Raw genomic sequence first — 20,018 nt, 5'->3', positions numbered from 1 at the left:
AGAATTTAATGGTGTTTTAAAACTATTATGTAATGAATATTTCTCTTATGAATAAATAGAACTTGAACACTCCTGTGAGAAGCGGAGTGTAAACATTTTCCCTTGATTTTGGAATTACTTTTTACTAATTAAGGAAACCAAGATCTCTTGATATTCTACATGTATATTTAAACAGTCTGTGTATCTTGTATTTTTTTTTCTTTTAAATTACAATGTTGCAACTTCTGTCTGTGGGTTTTGGTCTTGTCAGCACTACAGGCACCTCTCAAGCCTCTCCAGCCTTCCCCGGCGGTCGCAGTCAGTGATCTTCCAACAAATGTGGCACCTTTAATCGTCTTTGATATTTCAGAAGAACAGAATTGTCCAGAGAATTCCAGTGCTGCAAGATGTCCAGTGCCAAGACCAAGATCAAAAGCCAACCTCAGACCAGTAGCCAGAGACAGTCACATTAAAGCGCCAAATCACCAGAAAACCAGCCCCACGGCCACAGAAAAGGAGTCCTCGCTGAGCCAGCCCCAGTCTTTGTTGGACAGTACCAACGACTTGGAGAGTCAGGCAGTGATGAACATTATGAACACAGAACGAAGCCAAAATAGTGTCGTTTCAAGAATCAAAGCATTTGAGGGTCAGACAAATAAAGAAACCTCGGGACCACCGGTGAAACCGGAAATTGCTCCCCGCACACTCCCCCCCAGGCCTGCTGTTCCCTCAGGGAAACCCTCAGTGGCTCCCAAGCCGGCTGCCAGCAGAGCTTCTGGAGAGTGGGACTCCCGGACTGAAAACAGACTCAAGGTGGCCCCTAGGGAAGGGCTCACCCCGCACTCTCCACTGCAAGTAGGGGGCATCCCAGCAACCAAACCTGAATTGCCAAAGAAACCAAATGCTGGCCTTACACGAAGTGTTAATCATGAGATTCTGGGAGGAGGGCCCATGGCTGAGAGCCCTGACGGTGGGAAGAAAGTCCCAACTCCTGCTCCTCGGCCTCTGTTGCCGAAGAAATCGGTTTCCTTAGAAAACCCCAACTCTGCAGCTCTGCCGAAACCAGTCACCGTTCCTCCCCGACTCTCAGTGGCGTCACAGGCCAAAGCATTCAGGTCACTGGGAGAAGGACCCCCGGCCATCTCCCCAGCTCCAGCTCTGCAAAGCAAGCCTCCAGGGGACATTGACCTCATCAGTTTTGATGATGATGTTTTACCCACACCAGCTGGGAACCTGGTTGAAGAATCTCTTGGTTCAGAGATGGTTCTGGGTGAGTAAAAAGGAGAAGTGGAAGGGAGTGTAAACTAATCAGAGGGCGTCTTGAATGGCACTTGCTGTTTTCATTTCTACGACCTAATTTCTGGAGGGGTGTGCCTGTGTGTGTATGCACATGCCTGTGTGTGTGTAAGACAGAAACACAGAGAGATGAAGAAACATGGAGCTGGGTAGGAGATGGAGACAGAGAGGGACAGGAAAATCTGGAATGGGGGAAATGGAGACAGAGAAAGACGGAGACACGTATTGATAACGACTACGTGAGCCAGAAATAAGCAGACTGGGTCTAGCGACTAAACTAGGTGTGAGGCTGGCTTCCTAATTCTGGCAGGTGGAGAGTCAAGCATCAGGGGAATGCAAGGGAAACTTCTCATAGGTGCTAAGTCACACAGTGGCCCCAAAAGGGCTCCTCAGATTGAGCTGGGCTCGCTGGGAGAGCCAAGCGAGGCGCCAGCCCTGGGGAGGACTCGGGCGAGAGCAAAGCCAGGAATGAGGACCCAGCCATATGTAGCAAAATTTTTTTCGCTAATCTTCACAGGACATCTTCCCTGGGGAATGCAAAGTTTTGTAAATAAAATACAACAGCTGTACATTTCCTGCCAGGATCAGGACAATTAAATTTCTCAAGAGGAAATTCAGAAAGTATGTTTTCTTTCCTCACACTGTTCAGATGAAGGGTATGATAGTAAAGTTTACCTTTGATTTGTCAAAGTGAGCTGCTTTACTTGTCATTGATGATTCCTTTTACTGCTGTTTACTTATTTGGGTAGCATTTGTGAACATATAAGCCTAATAGTATTTTCAAAAGGTTAGCTGTCATCTTATAAATGTTCAACATGCATCAAAATGGGATAAGCTCTGTGATTCGAAACCAAATTCTGCACAGCACAGGTGTATTTTAAATGATAACAAACATGTTTATTAAATATTTATCATGCATACAACATGTACAGCATGCCTATAAGGGGTAGAAGGACAGACGTTAGGATATACTGAGCTTCTGCAGTGTTCCAAACCTTCTGCTAGATACCCAGACCTACATCATTTAATTTAATACTTAGAGTAATCCTCTGCAAGGTATTGTTGGCCTCAGTTTGCAGAAGAAAATGAGACAGAGAAATCAATGGGTAGCTTGCCCAGTGTCGTAACACTAACAGCTTCCAAGGCATGATTCAGACGTCATCTTTTTATTCTAGGTCTAGTGTATTTTTCATTATATTACCTTGCTACCCAACATTTGTATGAATCCTTAAGCCAGGTAACACTTCAAGTCTTTGTTACGTCATTTTTTTAATTTAAACCTTTTTGGTGTTAACAAGGTTCAGGGTAGGATAGGGATGGTAAATCCAACAACAGCAAGCTGTTAAGGGGTGGAAACAGCACAAGCCAAAGAAATACCGCCTTTTGTAGAAACTGCTGGATTCTGTGGAGATGCCAACTTGGTTAATAACTGCTGAGAATTTATTCCCTGTCATCAAACAGATAATTACAGTCATCTTCCAAAAGAAGGTCAACAGTATACATTCAACATGAATATAGTCTCATGTCTCATACTCAGCCTTTTCTGTTCCTTGATTTCTACCACCTCGTTGCACGATATTTAATTATGTAGGCAGTCTCTTAGCAAAATGTGTAATTTGCTTGCCCTGCCTGACTTTAACCATTGCTCTCGACTGTGGAATTACACTGAACGCTTACTTTGTCATCTTTCTAAACCTGCTCGTCTTCCTATTTTCTGCACCTCACTTAATAACGCCATCATATACCCAGCCTTCCTTAGAGAATCCTAGAGATCATCTTCGAGTCTTCTACATGTCACACCGTGGCTGTTTGTTTAGACTTGGAGGCAAATAGGCCCACCGACCACTTAATTGCTATGTGACTTTGGGCAGTTTACCCCAGTGTGCCTCAATTTCCTCATCTATAAAACATGGTAATAATAATACTCATGGAGTGCGAGGATTAAATGTGATTATGCAGGAAGGCCCTGTCCCATTGTCTGAAACATGGTAAGTGCTCATTAAGTAGTAATTATTGTTACTTCTTGCCCTTCACATCCAATTAGTTACCAACTCCTGCTGGTTTAACCTTCTAAGTAGTTCTTGAGTCCTCCTTTCATTTCCATCCCCCTGTACTGCCCCACGTTAGGCCTTTATGCCAGGTTACTGCAGTGGCCTCCTAAATTGAGCCCCAACTTCTGCCTCAAACCCATCATCCTCCATATTATGGCTACCCAAGGGATTTTTCTAGAGGGTACGTTGGACCTTGTTGCTGCCCTGCTTAATGTCCTCCAGAGGCCTTTAGGATCACCTCTGAATTCCTCAACATGTAGAGAGATTTTTGTTTGTTTATTGATTTGGGGCTTTGTGACTTTTTGATGGTGTATCAATAGCATTGCCTTTGTAAATAAAGGATCATAGTCTCTTTGTGAAACCTTACGATTAAGTAAGATGATTAAATCCTGGCATTAGTCAGAAACTGAGAGATTGACACGAGAGAAAGGAGAGGAACTCACAAATATGTCTTCCCTCCTCTTCCTTCCCTCAAAAAGAAAGAAAATCTAATAAAGCAGTTTTCATAAAATGAAGTTGCCGTATTAATCTCAGGAAATAGAGATCAGAAAATACTGAAGCTGTGAAAACATTGTAAAGATTAGAAAAATTATTAAAGGAAAACTCATAAAACAAGCAATTTAATATTGGATTCATTTCTTGGGTAGAATGCCTTCCAGGTTAATGTAAATGGAGCTGAGAAGTATTAGCAATTCCTCTTCACACCTTTACAAATCATACCCAGATGTCAAAAAAAAAAAAAAAAAAAAGGCAGAATGCCTCTGCTGTCAGCCCCATTACACAGACCAGAATAATAGTTTAGCAGCCAATTTCTGCTCTTAACAGAACTCAAGGGAAAGAAATGACAGAAAAGCAAGCCAAGGCTGGTGAAACTAATTATGATGACAAGCATATTATGAGAGACAGGTAATGGGCAGAAAACTACATTACCATCAGTGTTTTTCTCAGCCCAGTAATGAAGACCATGCGGACGGAGGTGTAAAAGGTGCTGCTTGTTTGGCAGCAGGTGTGGAATAATTGGTTTGGTGTGAGGGGCTAGAAGGAGGGCGGAATAACTACGGGAAAAGAGAAGAATGCCATGGATGTTCCTTAGATTTGGATAGGAGATTTTTTTTTTGTTTTTTTCAGATGCTTTGTGTTTTATCTGTAAAAACAAGAGCAAACTCTGTGATAAGAGCCATGGCACTGTGGTTTTTTTTTTTTTTAAGATTTTATTCATTTATTTGACAGAGAGAGAGACAGCGAGAGCAGGAACACAAGCAGGGGGAGTGGGAGAGGGAGAAGCAGGCTTCCCGCCTAGCAGGGAGCCCGACGCGGGGCTCGATCCCAGGACGCTGGGATCATGACCTGAGCCGAAGGTAGACGCTTACGACTGAGCCACTCAGGTGCCCCTGGCACTGTGGTTCTTAACCCCTTCTGGGAATCACAGAACTCTGAGAATCTGATTATCCTGCGAATCTTTTACCTCTCTTTAAAACAGCCCTTTAGCTCATGTATGCCCAATTTCCAGAGCTTCAAGGACCCATTCTTGGACCCCAAATGAAGGACTTCTACAGAATATTGCAGTAACCTCCAATGGACTGCTTAAATAAATAATGGGACATCTACACAGTGGACGATTGTGTGCTAATTAAAAAGGAGGCACACCCCCTATTACTTCCTACTATGGACCAATCCCCGAGATATTATTAGGTGAAAAACGAGATATTATTAGCTGAAAAACACAAGGTATAGTTAATACTCATGGTACTTTAGCTACTGTTTATGTTAACACACACACACACACACACACACACACACACACACACACGTAGTATCTTTGGAAAGTTGTATAAAAAGCCAGTAACAGAGGTTTTCTTTATGAGGGAACTGGTTTGGCAGGAGAGGATGGGGAACCTGGTTTTGAAATCGCTAACCCTAAGTAGAATTAGGGTGAAAACGGGAGTTAGCTCTTGTCATCTTTACCACAGAGAGAGATCACACTGATCCTCAGTCTTTGTGATGAGTAGAAATTTTTAAAAAAATAGCATATGATTTTTCTAAATTGCTGTTATTCAAGATTATAAATAAAAGCTAATTATTTTGAACTACATATGTGTAAATAAGACATCCAAAAACATGTGCATTAAATCCTATTAAATAGAATCAAAAAAGTTATTTTTCTAGTTACCCTATGGAAAATTTTATGGCCATTATTGCCTTTAAAAACCAACTAAAAGGGGCGCCTGGGTGGCTCAGTTGGTTAAGCGACTGCCTTCGGCTCAGGTCATGATCCTGGAGTCCCTGGATCGAGTCCCGCATCGGGCTCCCTGCTCGGCAGGGAGTCTGCTTCTCCCTCTGACCCTCCTCCCTCTCATGCTCTCTGTCTCTCATTCTCTCTCTCTCAAATAAATAAATGAATAAAATCTTTAAAAAAAAAACAAAAAACAACTAAAAGGACTAGACTTTTCTTTTTCTCCCTCCCCCTCCCTTATTTTTAAGTGGTTTTTGGTTTGGTTTGCTTGGCAGGGGAGTTATTTCTCAGCTTCATCTTGTTAACTTTTCGTGTTGTGGTTGAATCTATTTTATTGGATTTTTTTTCAGTTACAAAGTAACACGTTTGCTGTAACAAGTCAAACAATACAAACATTTAGTAAAAGAAAAAAAAAATTATCTCCCTCTAGTCCATCCACATCCTCAAGAGTAACCAGTGTGAACAATGTTGTATGTAGCCTTCCATGCCTTTGGACATTTCAAACCAAAGCTTACAAACATACATACATGTACATTTTCCTACTTTTTTTCAGTCCAGTTGGTCTAAGTCTAACTCCTTGTTTCCTGGTACCTGCCTAATATTTCTTAGTGTGAGTGTATCACAGTTGATTCAACATTTCCCCTATCCATGGACATTGCTTTTAATTTTTTGGATTTCTTTTTCTTCTACAGAAAATGCTATAGTAAACACTCTCATAAACATTGCCATTTCTACTAGTGCTCTTATTTCTGAAGAATAAATTTCCAGAATTGAGACTACTGGGTCAAAGGTTATGAACTTTAAATATTTTCGTAGTACCAGCGATCCAGATTCCTGCCTGGCAGTGCCTGGAGTTCCCAAACATGAGATGCTCTTCTTGCTTTATATGTTGCCCACTTTCTTCTGTGAGAGAAAATAACTTGCTCATGAACAGACATAAAAAGTAAACTTCATACTGTGTAGCTAAAGAGATTTGCTTGCACACCATCATCAAGATGAAAAAACAGGCCTCCGGTTCCACCTTCTTATTGAAGTGACGCTCTGTGTCCTCCCCACTAATCTGCGCACCTCGTCTGGATTATAGCCCTGGATGGCACGCAGACAAAGAGGCAGATGCTGAGCTCACTGACTCAGTGAGCACAGCTGGGGCAGGTCATTAAACAGACCCACTCCTGCCAAACAGCCCGCCGTACTAGAACACTAAGACTTTCCTTGCTTCACTGTATTGAGAAAGAACTTTTTTTTTTTTCCCAGAGACATGTGTAGTAGAATAATTTTACATGATCTGAGTACCAATTATTAAAGAGTAGCCAATGATATTAAAAATAAAGACCAAGAAAGAAAGAGTGGGTAACTAGGACACTCTGAGTACTTTGTTATATAAATTGTATCTATACCACTTCAATTTAAATTCTTTAGGTTTAAAAATAATAATTACTGGACCCTTCCATGCAATAGGTGAGGTTTGCACAGGGTGCAGGATTTGGAGCAGGTGTCTTGAGGCCAGTCCTCCAACAGCAAGGATAATTTGGATGCCCCTGTGCTTGGCCCCTCAAGGCATCCATTGGTGTCTTTTCTCCTTTCCCTGCCCCCGTTATTCATGCCCTCCCTCCTGGAATGTGAGAGAGTGTAGGTGGCATTCTGGCTCAGAATATAATATGAGTTGGGAAATAATTGAAGTCATCCCGTGCTCAAGATTTTCCTCCCCCTCCACAACCACCCAGAAAAACATCAACTAAAAGCCTATACTAATAACCAAAAGATTATAGGTACAAGAAGCAGCTATTAAAGCAGAAATGCCACCCACTTGTAAGGTAGAACACGGTGAACAGTCACCAGCCTTAATCCTTTTCTTGAATTTTTGGTCCTTTTCCCGACAGAAAACAGAGCCCCGAAAGAATGGGATGTGGCAGCCAAGACTGGGGGGAAGGGAGGACAGTCAAGTCTCTGCCTCAGCTGGGGGGGAAGTCAGTGGGTTCCAACAAGGAGGCAGAGCAAAGGCAATTGTAGGGAGAGATGAATAGAAAGGAAAGATAAACACAGAAGATACTTTGTTTCTGTGTTTGAATAAAATGCATGCCAGGATTACATAAGGTCTTCAAATTCTTTCACTTTAGCTGGTATCACTCAGAATAGATGATTCACGGAGTTCACAGGCAGGTAATATTTGCAGTAATGGGCTTTAGTACAAGTGCACATACCCCTTTTTATCCATTGGCACTGCTGCTTCCCAGAGACCAGGTGCATATTATTCAAGTTGGAAGAACTATTAGAATGTGTAAAATCCAGTTGTTGGAAAGATGGTCATCGAGAACTCCCCTCCCCTCACCCCTGCACTCTTGTTTTATGCTGCAACCTTCCATTCTCCCCACAATTGGAAGTCTCTCACCATGCTTTACTTTTTCCTTTTTCAGTAGTACTTCTCACGTGGTATACCAAATGAGCTACTTACTATTATATTTACTGTTTATTATCTCCATCTCCCTGCTGGAATGTACGTGCCATGAGAGCAGCGTTTTTTGCTTTGTTCACTGAAGTATTCCCAGCACCTAGAATAGTATTTGATTTGTAGCAGACATCCAGTCAATTTTGAGTGAACAAAAGTGAAAAAGCAACTTACAAGGCAAGATATAAAATCCTGTTTTTCTTGTTTATCTATCAAAATATCTACGTAATAATACATGTAATAGCGTAAAAAATCTGTAGGCAGATACACCAAATTTTCATTATTACTGGAGGGATGGGATTGCAGGAGACTTTCCATCATGGATTTCTTAATGTTTCCCATTTTTACAATAAATACTACTTTTGAAGTAAGAAATGCTATAACGAGATATAGAATTTTAAAATTTGGTTAGCTCTAAAAGAAGGAACTTTGTTTTGTGAGGACATAGGTTACAGTGGAAGAAAGTTATATTATTACAAGAGCCTTTTTTTCAAGTTTGCTACTGTTTTGATAATCCTGAGTTTGTTTGGGTTTTTTTTAAGATTTTATTTATTTATTTGACAGAGACAGACACAGCAAGAGAGGGAACACAAGCAGGGGGAGTGGGAGAGGGAGAAGCAGGCTTCCTGTGGAGCAGGGAGCCCAACGTGGGGCTTGAACTCAAGACGCTGGGATCGACCTGAGCCGAAGGCAGACGCTTAACGACTAAGTCACCCAGGCGCCCCCCTGAGTTGGTTTAGACAAGACTTGCCTCCCTTGTGAACTAATAGGTTTCCATAAAAGAGTCATCTAATATACTTTTTTTTTCCTCAGTAGCCTAGTAATAATTGTTTTACCTGGCACGCCACCTGAGGGCCATTCCTAGGTGGTAGATAATAAATGGGATCGTACTATACCACAGTTATCTCCCCACCTACCACTGTTCCTGGCACATGGTAGACGTACACATGTGAGCAAATGGCTCGTGAGTGAGTGATGATACCTTTGGTGGCATGGATAATGGTAGGGTTGCCTGGGAGCTGGGGGCGGTAGGGAGGGAAGGTCAGGTAGCAGGGGGCTGAATGGCCTTCTTATCCTTAGCTCAGCTCTTCACGTGTCCTGAAAATAGCTGGTCAGCAAAAGGTGCTTCTCAAACTACAGCTCATAATCGGCAGAATATGAATGCTGTTCACCACAGGAGCTATGGTGTGTGTATGTTGTTTTTACGGGGAGTATCTCCCTATAGTGAAGAGTCTATAGAACAGGTGCAGAATTACAGCATATACTCATTCTGCCTCTTGTAGAATTAAGGGCAAAGGAGGCCTCAAGAGAGCCTGTGTGCGACATAGAGTATCCATTATACAGCATTTATTTTATTTTTGCTAATCTATTTATTTTTAGATTTCTCATCTTTAAAAAATTGTATGGTCATTTTCCTGAAGTACTGAAAAGAATATTTACATTAAAGAAAAAAAAAAGACTATTTCTTTCAGTAAAAAAAAAAGTTTGGTATTTATGTCTTTGTTTAAAAATACTTTCTCTGATGGGGCGCCTGGGTGGCTCAGTTGGTTAAGCGACTGCCTTCGGCTCAGGTCATGATCCTGGAGTCCCGGGATCGAGCTCCGCATCGGGCTCCCTGCTCGGCAGGGAGTCTGCTTCTCCCTCTGACCCTCCCCCCTCTCATGCTCTCTCTCTCTATCTCATTCTCTCTCTCAAATAAATAAATAAAATCTTTACCAAAAAAAAAAAAACTTTCTCTGAGCATATATTGTCAATTTTAAATGAATCCGTTAAGATGGAGAAATGCTAAGCCGGTGCCTTGCCCCTAAATTAAATGTTTGAAGGAAGATGTCTTATTTTATTTCCAGGATAAAACACTTTCCATTTTCATGTTAACTGAAGTGTGGTTTTACTAAACGACTGACGCTCAGGCACGGTGCTGGGTAGGATAGGGGCTCTTGGTGAGCCTTATGGATCAGTTTTCTGGGCCAGGCACAGGAGTGTGGGGGAGAAAAGACCTTTTCTGGGGGATCTGGGAGGCCTCACAACAGGGGGGAAATTGGGTCCTCATTTCAATTGCCCCTCATTTTCAAGTGACACTTATGAAATGATTGTACTCCCATGAAAGATAGCTTCTACATAATTCTAGATTGTCCTGGATATCTCTCATCAGAGAGGAAGAAAAGCCACATGAATTATTTACAGAGCACCAAGTTATTTCCTTTCATGAGCTCCGACTTTGTTTTTGTCTCTGCAAACTGAGATTTTGTTTATCCATGAATAGTTTTCCCTGGGGCATGAAAATATGACTCTTTAATTATGAATGAGGTTTTTTGTTTGAATCCGTGTTAACTAAAACATGCAAAATAAACTGTTTTTCATTAGATCCCTTTCAGCTCCCCATAAAAACAGAACCAACAAAAGAAAGAGCAGTTCAACCAGCACCCACCAGGAAGCCCACTGTGATTCGAATTCCAGCCAAACCAGGAAAATGTAAGCACTAATCAGCCTTCTTTCTTTGCTTTTCCAAGAGCCTGGTAGAAATATATATTAATTTGTCAATGTCTGCTTTTGAAATTATGTGTGATTGGCCATTTGTTATTATTTATAGTCAAAGGAGATTGAAAAAACAAGTTCTTGGGGCACCTGGGTGGCTCAGTCGTTAAGCGTCTGCCTTCGGCTCAGGTCATGATCCCAGGGTCCTGGGATCGAGCCCCACATCGGGCTCCCTGCTCGACGGGAAGCCTGCTTCTCCCTCTCCTACTCCCCCTGCTTGTGTTCCCTCTCTCGCTGTGTCTCTCTCTGTCAAATAAATAAATAAAATCTTTAAAAAAATAAATAAAAAACAAGTTCTTCTTTCACAGTTCTTTAGACAGTTGGTACAGTGAATGTGGATTTCATCGTCTGTACCACTGTCTCGAGGCAGAGAGAATACAGGGAGACTGAAGCAGAACAGTTGTAGTATCCGGCTAGTGTTCCGGGTAAAGATGGTGGGAAGGTACAGTTGACCTTGAACAACACAGGTATGAACTGTGTGGGTCCACTCATACACAGATTTTCTCACAGTACGGTACTATAAATGTATTATCTTTATGGTTTTCTTAGTCGTTAAGTTTTGGGAGAGTCAGAAGTTACATGTGGATTTTTGGCTGCGCCAGGGAGTCAGCACCCCTAACCCCCACGTCGTTCAGAGGTCAACTCAGTGAAACTGATAGCAAATAAAGTTGTATGTGTCTGTCTGGATACAGCATAATCTAAGCATAAGGATGTATGAATTGTGTGAAGAGCAGTAACCAAGAGTTATAAAAACGTAATAATGTATGAAATTTTTTAAAATTAGCATAGTACTCCATTTTGATATTATTTCCTGACTTGATTTTTTTAATGGTACAATAAATGAAATTTCGTATGAGCTTTTATAAGGACTGCAAAGAAATCTGATATTGTAAGACAGAAGCCAAGAGGGCCAATCCCATTTATTTTAGACCCTGAAGATTTTTAAAAGGTATGTGTAAAAGTGTGTGTACGTGTGCACACACATGCTTGTATGGTGGGTTCCAAATCCATTCCTAGCATTGCTCGGAGTGATCACACAGTTTTCGCCATGAGCTTCTGCTATCGTTTCATTTCATTCAGTGCCTTTGCATAGTCCAGATGCATCCTTGCCTTTATGTAACAGGAGAACCTCTCACTCCGTTCCTCCTACTAGCAGATCAAGCGTCGTCCTTCACCTGTCTATAGCATCCCCAGGTATTTTGCAGGCATACCCTGGAATGCCATGAAACCCCTTTCGTTCAGGGGTTTGGTTTTTCTATAAAAAACTACCCAGAGCGATCACACTGGTTTTGATCTTTTGAGTGTTTTGTTATTAACTGATGGCTCTAAGCCACATGGTGAGAAGATTAAACTGAGTTACTATGAAGAATGAGGAGGAGAAAAAGTCAAGGGTGCCAAATTCTGGTGGGTTCTCGCTTTTTAGGAGGTTATATGGTATATTAAAGAACTGGTGGTATATTTCTTTTGACATCATTATATAGCCCTTGTGGGCTATATAAGTATCACAGATGATAGTTCATTGGGTTGTTTGCCTGCTTGCTGTTACCTTGTTAAAATGTATTCTGGATTTTAACAGGCATAGTGAAATATGATGATAATAAATATTGCCCGAAGCTCATGTAGGTTTTAAGTAATACAAGTTTTACATTTAAATTTATTCTCCTGTTGTATCAGGGTCCCCAAGACCCCCGGGTTTGATGATCCCTAGGAGGCCTGGCAGGACTTAGCATTTAGTTATGTTCACAGCTGTGATTTATTACAGCAGAAGTATACAAAACAAAATCAGCAACAGGAAACGGTACATCGGGCAAAGTCAGGAGGAATCCTGGCACAGGCTTCTAGGTGTTCTCTCCCAGGGAATCACAAAAGCTATACTTAACTCCCCCAGGAACCAGTTGTGACAACACAGGTGAAATGTTGTCAACCAACGAAGCTCATTAGACACTCAATACCCCGGGTTTTTATTAGGGGTTGGTCACATAGGCACCTCTAGGAATTTTGGCACGTTCCAAAATTTCAGATTCCCAGAAGGAAAGCAGATATTCAGCATAAGCCAAATTCTTTCGCTTTATGAGCTCTGGGGATGGTGGGAACCTTCCCAAAGTCCCAAGTTCCCAGATGCCAGCAAGGTCCCACCCTTGAAGCAGGCCTTTCTAAGCATAGGTAGCCTCAGGCCTACTATGTTTATTCTTGTCTGCATACTTATAAATTGGATTAATAGTCCTGGAATCCTGTAAAGGATATATTGAGGAAGCACCTTTATTTATTATTCTGACAAAGTTCCGGGAACTGTTAGAAAGTTGGATTCTAACTGCTGTATGTGAAAGAACTGAAATGTCAGTTTCTAGAGCATTATTTCTATTTATATCAAAAACCAGTTCCCCAGCACTGTATTATTACAGTTATTAAGCAATTCATATGTGCTGTGGAGGAGGAAAAACTTGGAATGGTTGGAAGAACTTGGAAAAGTTGGAAGAACTTGGAATGGTCAAGTGAAGAAAGGAATAGCTTTGTGGTGCAAAACTCCTTCGTCTTCTGTGAGCCTGTCAGTTCTTTCCCCTTGAGACTTGTTTCTTCTGACTAGGATGTCCTTTCCCAGATAGGTACATCGCTCCCTCCTTCACCATTCCTTCAAGTCTGCTCAAATTCCACTTTTCTCATTGAGACCTCTACTGACCACATGATTTGAAATTGGAAATCTCCACCTACCCCACACGCTCATACTTGATAGTCCCTATGTCCCATCCTGCCAGTAAGGTATTTCCTCTTTACTTTCATATTAATACTACTTTGTACCCTTAATTGTTTGTCACAACAATGCAGTATCCTAAGTGATACATCATTTCCTTATAAGAATAAAAAACTGGGGCACCTGGGTGGCTCATTCGTTAAGCATCTGCCTTCGGCTCAGGTCATGATCCCAGAGTCCTGGCGATCGAGTCCCACATCGGGCTCCCAGCTCAGCGGGGAGCCTGCTTCTCCCTCTGACCCTCTCCCCTCTCATGCTGTTTCTCTGTCTTGCTCTCTAATATATAAATAAATAAAATCTTTAAAAAAATAAAATATGTTAGGGGAGTATACTATCACTGAGTTAAGGATGTAGTTTGGATGTAAAGATATTGTTTGTTAAAATGAAGGCAGTTAAGTCCATTAATCTGGAACTAATGAATTAGAAAACACACTTAACTATTTGGGTGGGGGAAGTCTGGATACGCAGCTTATTAAGAAGCACCATTCCGTATTATAGTGAGCACAGGGTCTAGGGTTTAAAACCCTGGATCCGACAATTACTAGCATTAAGACCTTGAATAGCTTATTTATTTTCTTCCCAGCTTTGGTTTCTTCATCTGTAAAATAGGTAAGTTATTATCTAGCATAGTGCTGTCCAATAGGACTTGCTGCAAAGATGGAAATGTTCCATAACGGTGCTGTCCATTATGGTAACCGCTAGCCAAATGTGGCTACTGAGCACTTGAAATGTAGCTTGTGCAGCCGAGGAACTGAGTTTTTAATTTTGTTTAAGATTTAAGTTTAAATCACCACATGTGACGACTGGCTAGTGAACTGTGCAGATCTAGCACATAGACAGACATCGGCTGGAGAAATGTGTATGAACGAAATGCCTTAACTTAGTGCCTGGTGCATTGAAGGTTCTCAAAAATGCTAGCTGCTGTTGCATTTATTTAGTATTATTTTTACTCTATACAACATTTAGTAAAACTAACCGATGTGTCCTAATCCATCGGTTTTCTGAGGTTTCCTAGCTTTTTCTCATTTACTTAGGTGTCCATTCTTTGTGCGGATCTCTTATGATAGCCTTTTTCCTAAGGAACCAAGCTGCAATCATTTAATCTTTCAGAATCCCCAAAGGCCAGAAATTATTGATGAATTACTGCTGTTTTTCCAGGTTTACATGAGGATCTACAAAGCCCACCTCCTCTCCCTACTGAAAAACCTATTGGAAACACTTACAGTACGGTATCTGGAAAACTCAGTTCTGTTGACAGAACTAGAAACTTGGTAAGTCGTCCTTATAAATTGTCTTAGATCGAAGACCAAGCTGTGTGCTAATTTTAAATTATGATGTCTGAATTGTTTTACTATTGGTCACATAAAGACCTTTATTGCAAATCAGTTCTAAGCCCCACATACTTACTTAATGTGATGCTCAATCTTTTTTAAGTTCCTGTAGAACAAAAGAATTAAGCCAGTTCATTGTACTTCATCATAAAATAATTTGTCCTATACTGATATAATGACATTGTCTTTTATATGGCACTAATAATGAGGAAGTTATTGAAAATCTCTAAAAACCTTTAATATTTGTGGAAATAGACTTAGTCATCAGTTTTTATTTAAAATACCCAACTGGTGACATAATTTTAAGATAATTACCATGAGAATTTGTTCATCTGAAATTTAAGGAAAAATTATTTTTTAATTAAAAAATAGTACTTTACCATGTACTTGTTAACAATGGTAGTCAACAAGTTTTAAATATATATATATATATATTTTTTTTTTTTTCAACCGCAATACCATTTCCCCATACTGTTTGTAATTCCCATATGCTAGATTATCTTTTAAGGTTTGTTTCAAAAGAGACAAGTTCCTTAACAAGTGTTGGCAAGGATGTGGGGAAAAGGTAACCCTCTTGCACTGTTGATGGGCATGTAAATTTGTGCAGCCACTGTGGAAAACAGTGTAGAGGTTCCTCAAAAATTTAGGAACAGAACTACCATATGATCCAGCAATTTCACTTCTAGGTACTTACTTAAAAAAAAAGTGAAAACACTAATTCAAAAAGACGTATACACCCCTGTATTCATCACAGCATGGTTTGCAGTAGCCAAGATAAGGAAGCAGCCTAAGTGTCCATCAGTAGATGAATGGGTAAAGAAGATGTGCTATATATGTACAATGAAATATTACTCAGCCACAAAAAAAGATGAAATCTTGCCTTTGGTGACAACATGGATGAACCTAGAAGGTGTTAAGCTAAGTGAAATAAGTCAGGCAGAGAAAGACAAGTGTACTGTATGACTTCACTTATATGTGGGATCTAAAAAGCAAAACAAACAACAAAATAGAAACAGACTCATAGATACAGAGAACAAACTGATGATGGTTGCCAGAGGGGAGGTGGCAGGATGGGGGCTTGGGATGGATGAAATAGGTGAAGAGGATTAAGAGGTACAATCTTCCAGTTACAAAATAAATAAGATATGGGGGTGTAGTATGCAGCATTGGGAATATGGTCAATAATACTGTAACAACTTTGTATGGCGACAGATGGTAACTGGACTTACTGTAGTGCCCATTTTATAATGTATATAAGTACTAAATCATTATGTTGTACACCTGAAACTAATACAATATTATATATTAATTATTCAATAAACAATTTAAAAAAAAGCGAAATTAAAAATTTTTTAAAGGAACGAATTCTTAATGTCTTTGAACCAAATTTTCAGTTCAAATTTCATAATAGTTTCACACTGTGCATTAACTATGCTTATTATACATGCAAACCCATCTAACCATCTAGTGAAAAGATATTTCTTTGAAGGAGACATTAAATTAAATTAGCCAATATCAAGTTAATGAGATTTTCCTGTAGGCTGAACTAAAATTTAGTGATCATTTGCATTTTCAAAGTACTTGGTAATAAATTTTTATTAAAACTGGGCCAAGAAAGCCCAAAAGGCAATGATTGGGTCCTTACAATACTGTTGTTGAATAGGAGAAAATCCCAAATTTCCGTGGAGGAAAATTTACTTGAGAAGGTTACTGGCTTCTACTCTAAAGGGTTGTAAAGGAGAGTGAGAGGATGATGAGCAGGCATATATATCATTCATGAAGTCATGTAATGGGCTTTTGTAAACCATAAAGCTCTATTAAAATATTAGGTATTATTACATTTGGTGTTAAGCGGACCACAAAGCAACTCCCACATTTTAGAAAAACAAGAAAAGGAAGTTAGAATAAACTAAACCATTTGGAGAGGTACTATAATCATAATTGTACCTCACATGAACAGGAAAATCCTGTCCTACACTGTTTATGAAGGAGGGCCAAAGCATTCTGTGCTGTACTCTAGAGACATACTGGGTCTAAAATAGAGCAAGAGGAGATAAGAAACAGACCACAAGTGAAATGAGTTGGCTAAAGTCACACATATAGATTTCTAGGGCCAGGAAGTCAAATCTATGCCTGAGAAATTCCTTTTCTTTGAGAATTACAATTAGTGAATGAATAGTAGACCAGAGACCATAAAGCTTTCAGGTATCGGGGAGGATCTCTAGGAGGACTACTTCACCAGTGTAATGACCCATGAGGATAGGCCTGGTCTTTGCCAACTGTGTCTTCTGATGAGACACAGAGGACGAAAACTCTCTACTATTTCTCCTGCCTTGAGAGCCAGGGAACTTTCCATCGTAGGACAAGATGACTGTGTTACAAAATCTCACAAGGGATTCTAGGGTAAGGAACATTAGGAGCCCCTGGAACAGGAGCAGATGCTTCTGTGTCCCCTGTTCTCACCGTGGGAACTCAGGGCTTCCAGATCTTCTCTCAAGGAGGCTGCCAGCCGGTGCAGGAGGAGAGTCAGGAGACACCACCTGGTATGTATAAGGAATCCAGGTGGTAGCACCGACGCTGGCCATTGAACTCAGGACCTAAGAAGTGGTACCAGTTCCTGGGGAAAGAAGAGAAGGAACATCTGTGGAGGCTGCTCAGTAATTCCAACAGACAAGAATACCTCCTGTCTTTGGAAATTCAGCAAAAAACTGGGGAATTATTTTGAAGTTAGAGTGTAAGAAGCCCTTCCAAAGCAGATGAACAAAAAGATGGCATTTGCAGGGGACAGTACACGCAGAAAGACCCAACTTTGCCGAAAACTAAAATGCCTATCCAAACACATCAAAAGCCAAAGTTCAGAGATGTCAGAGCTAAAGAAAACTACAAAAAGCAGATGCAGAGAGGCTCCAGTTAGGTGTGGAGTATTAAAGAGGAGGAAATCCCTAATCAGTAATCTTCCAAAGACTGTTGGCAGAACCCGGGCACAAAGCTGGACTTCAGCAGAGAATGGCCTCCTCAGGAGCCACTCCTCTCTTCTCAGTATTTACGTGTGTGGGACACAGCAGTGCCTTTTACAGTGGCCCCGACGTTCCTGGGTGGTGGGAGCGCTCCACCGCCCCCCCTGCTTTTTTTCTGAATTAAAACTTTCTCATTTAGAAAACTTGAGAAACTAAAAAGATACTTAAGATCCTCCATAAAGATAACACCACTGAGAGAAAACTACAGCTAGTATTTGACACAAGATTAGGATTCTCTGGTGTGTAGTTATTAAAGTACATCACCTATAACTTCGTCAAATTTCTACATCTATATTTTTTTAATTTGCCCTTAATTATTATCTAACAACTGTAATTTTGAGAAAACCAGTAAGAGTTCTTGCCTATCTGCTAGATTGTTTTTCTGTTTGTTTGTTAATCTTAAAGATGGCCAAAGATGTGAGTGAGTTTTTCAAAATCATAGCAGTATTTGTCAGTGAGGGGGGAATATGGGCAGCAGTGTATTTAGAAGGCATGGATTAGACTATGGAATATTGCAGGGTTTATGCACTGGTGACTCACCTCACTACATTAACTGAACTCATTAGTGAAACCAAGTTTTAAGGGCAAGCTTAATTTGTTTTTTAAAAATGGGATTTTGAAACATACTTAAATGATCGCAGTTATTGGCAATTAATCATTCGGTATTTAAGGCAAAGTTAATATTCAGTTTGAATTAAAACACCATGGAAGTGAGTTTTAACTCATTTATAAGGTGAGAAGGAGGAAAACAGGCTAAATTAGCCCAAAGAACCCCAAGCGACAGTTCAATCTTCCTTACAAAAAAAGGCAGTGTAATTTTAAAGGGCTAGCATTTTTTCCCATGTATTATACTCATTTCCCAATCCTTGGGCTACACCATGTTTGAAGAACCCATTGAAACAGCACAGTTTGAATCCTTTACCCTAAAGAAATCTTCCTGTTGTTCTCCACACTTCCAATTTCTCCCCTCTGCTCTTAGGCTCATACACTCCTGCTCTACCTGTCTTTTCTTTTTTGAGTTATCCTCCTTTACCTTTTCTGCTTTCTTGGACCTTTTTCTGTTCCTCTTCACATACCTTCCTTTTAGGCCATCCCTTCAGCTCCTTTTATGTTCTACCTCCTCCTAGTTCAAAAGCCACCGCACAAAGTATAAACCACCTGGTGATGAGAGATCTGCCTGTTGGAAAGCAAAACAAACTAATCACCACCTCACGTACTATATGTTTAAACTGAGGAGCAGGGCATATCTTACGTGTTGTCATGGGATAAATAAAGGCCATATATTTTTTTTTAACTCCCCACAGTGCCTGCTTAAATTGCTACTGTGTATGATTTCAGCAGCATCCTTCATACCTTGTGAATGTGCTGGGTGCATCACCACATGGTACCCTCGGGTGGGCTACGGCCCACAGCAGCAGACCCCCTGGTCTCCTCTCTGGTTTCACTTATATAAGGACTTGAAAACTTAGGTAGGAAGAAGTAATGAGTTAATATTGCTTAAGACCAAAAACTCTTAAGCTACTTTCTGTAACTCAGCTACATTTCCCCTTAGAGATCTAGCCAAAAAATTGTCCATAATTCCTCTTGACAAGCTCCTGTTTCAGATTAACCTTAACTAAAGAGCATTCTCTGGTAATTGTAGGAATCTGACCACACGGGTCAAACAGGAGGTTCTGTGCGAGGACCCCCAAGGTTGCCACCAAGGTAAGTGAAGTGTGGGAAAACTTTAAAAAGTAAAGGGCTGCCTGGCTGGCTCAGTCAGAAGAGCATGCAGCTTTTGATCTCAGGGTCGTGAGTTCAAGCCCCAGATTGAGTGCAGAGAGTACTAAAAAAATAAATAAACTAAAAAAAAAGGGTAAATTAGATAAAAACTAATGATTCAGAGACTGGACTTTCTTTTCTATCATCAAAACTGAGTATTGGGGCGCCTGGGTGGCTGGTTCAGTTGGTTAAGTATCTGCCTTCGGCTCAGGTCATGATCTCGAGGTCCTGGGATCGAGCCCCGCATCAGGCTCGATCTCTCTCTCTCTCTCTCTAATAAATAAATAAAATCTTTAAAAACAAAACAAACTAAACAAAACTGAGTGTTTTGGGTCTTAGATATTTTGGAGATGCATTGAACTCACGAATTCACCCAGACCACTAGCCTCTAGTCTGCTTCCCATGGCAGTTGTAGGAATCTCTGCTCCTTCTTTCTTTTCACACAATCCAACAACTCACAGAGCACAAACATGGATCTTTATTACTTTTCCTCAATTAAATGAACAACACTCCTTTCTGAACCTAAAGCAACTCCATTTCTGGAATGTGTACGTGCACACGCACACACGCACACTCCCTGTTACGAGAAACCAGCCTGGATTTTGGAAGTATCTCTAGAG

At 40.6% G+C, this 20,018-nt stretch overlaps 1 protein-coding gene across 4 annotated transcripts in view; it reads left to right on the top strand.

Moving 5' to 3' along the window:
* The window catches only part of SH3D19 (SH3 domain containing 19), a 172,595-nt gene that overhangs the window by 130,257 nt on the left and 22,320 nt on the right, over nucleotides 1-20,018 (top strand). For all 4 annotated transcript variants that reach the window (XM_032412985.1, XM_032412986.1, XM_032412988.1 and 1 more), the window contains 4 exons: nucleotides 251-1,249; nucleotides 10,370-10,477; nucleotides 14,448-14,560; nucleotides 19,280-19,341. In XM_032412985.1, coding sequence (XP_032268876.1) covers nucleotides 251-1,249; nucleotides 10,370-10,477; nucleotides 14,448-14,560; nucleotides 19,280-19,341 — 1,282 coding nt within the window. The remainder of the gene's footprint in view (nucleotides 1-250; nucleotides 1,250-10,369; nucleotides 10,478-14,447; nucleotides 14,561-19,279; nucleotides 19,342-20,018) is intronic.

The sequence above is a fragment of the Phoca vitulina genome, unplaced genomic scaffold (genome assembly GCF_004348235.1).
Source record: "Phoca vitulina isolate PV1807 unplaced genomic scaffold, GSC_HSeal_1.0 scaffold14, whole genome shotgun sequence".
Lineage (NCBI taxonomy): Eukaryota > Metazoa > Chordata > Mammalia > Carnivora > Phocidae > Phoca > Phoca vitulina.
The sequence above is the reverse complement of the archived record's forward strand: the minus strand, read 5'-3'. Positions and strand labels throughout refer to the sequence as shown.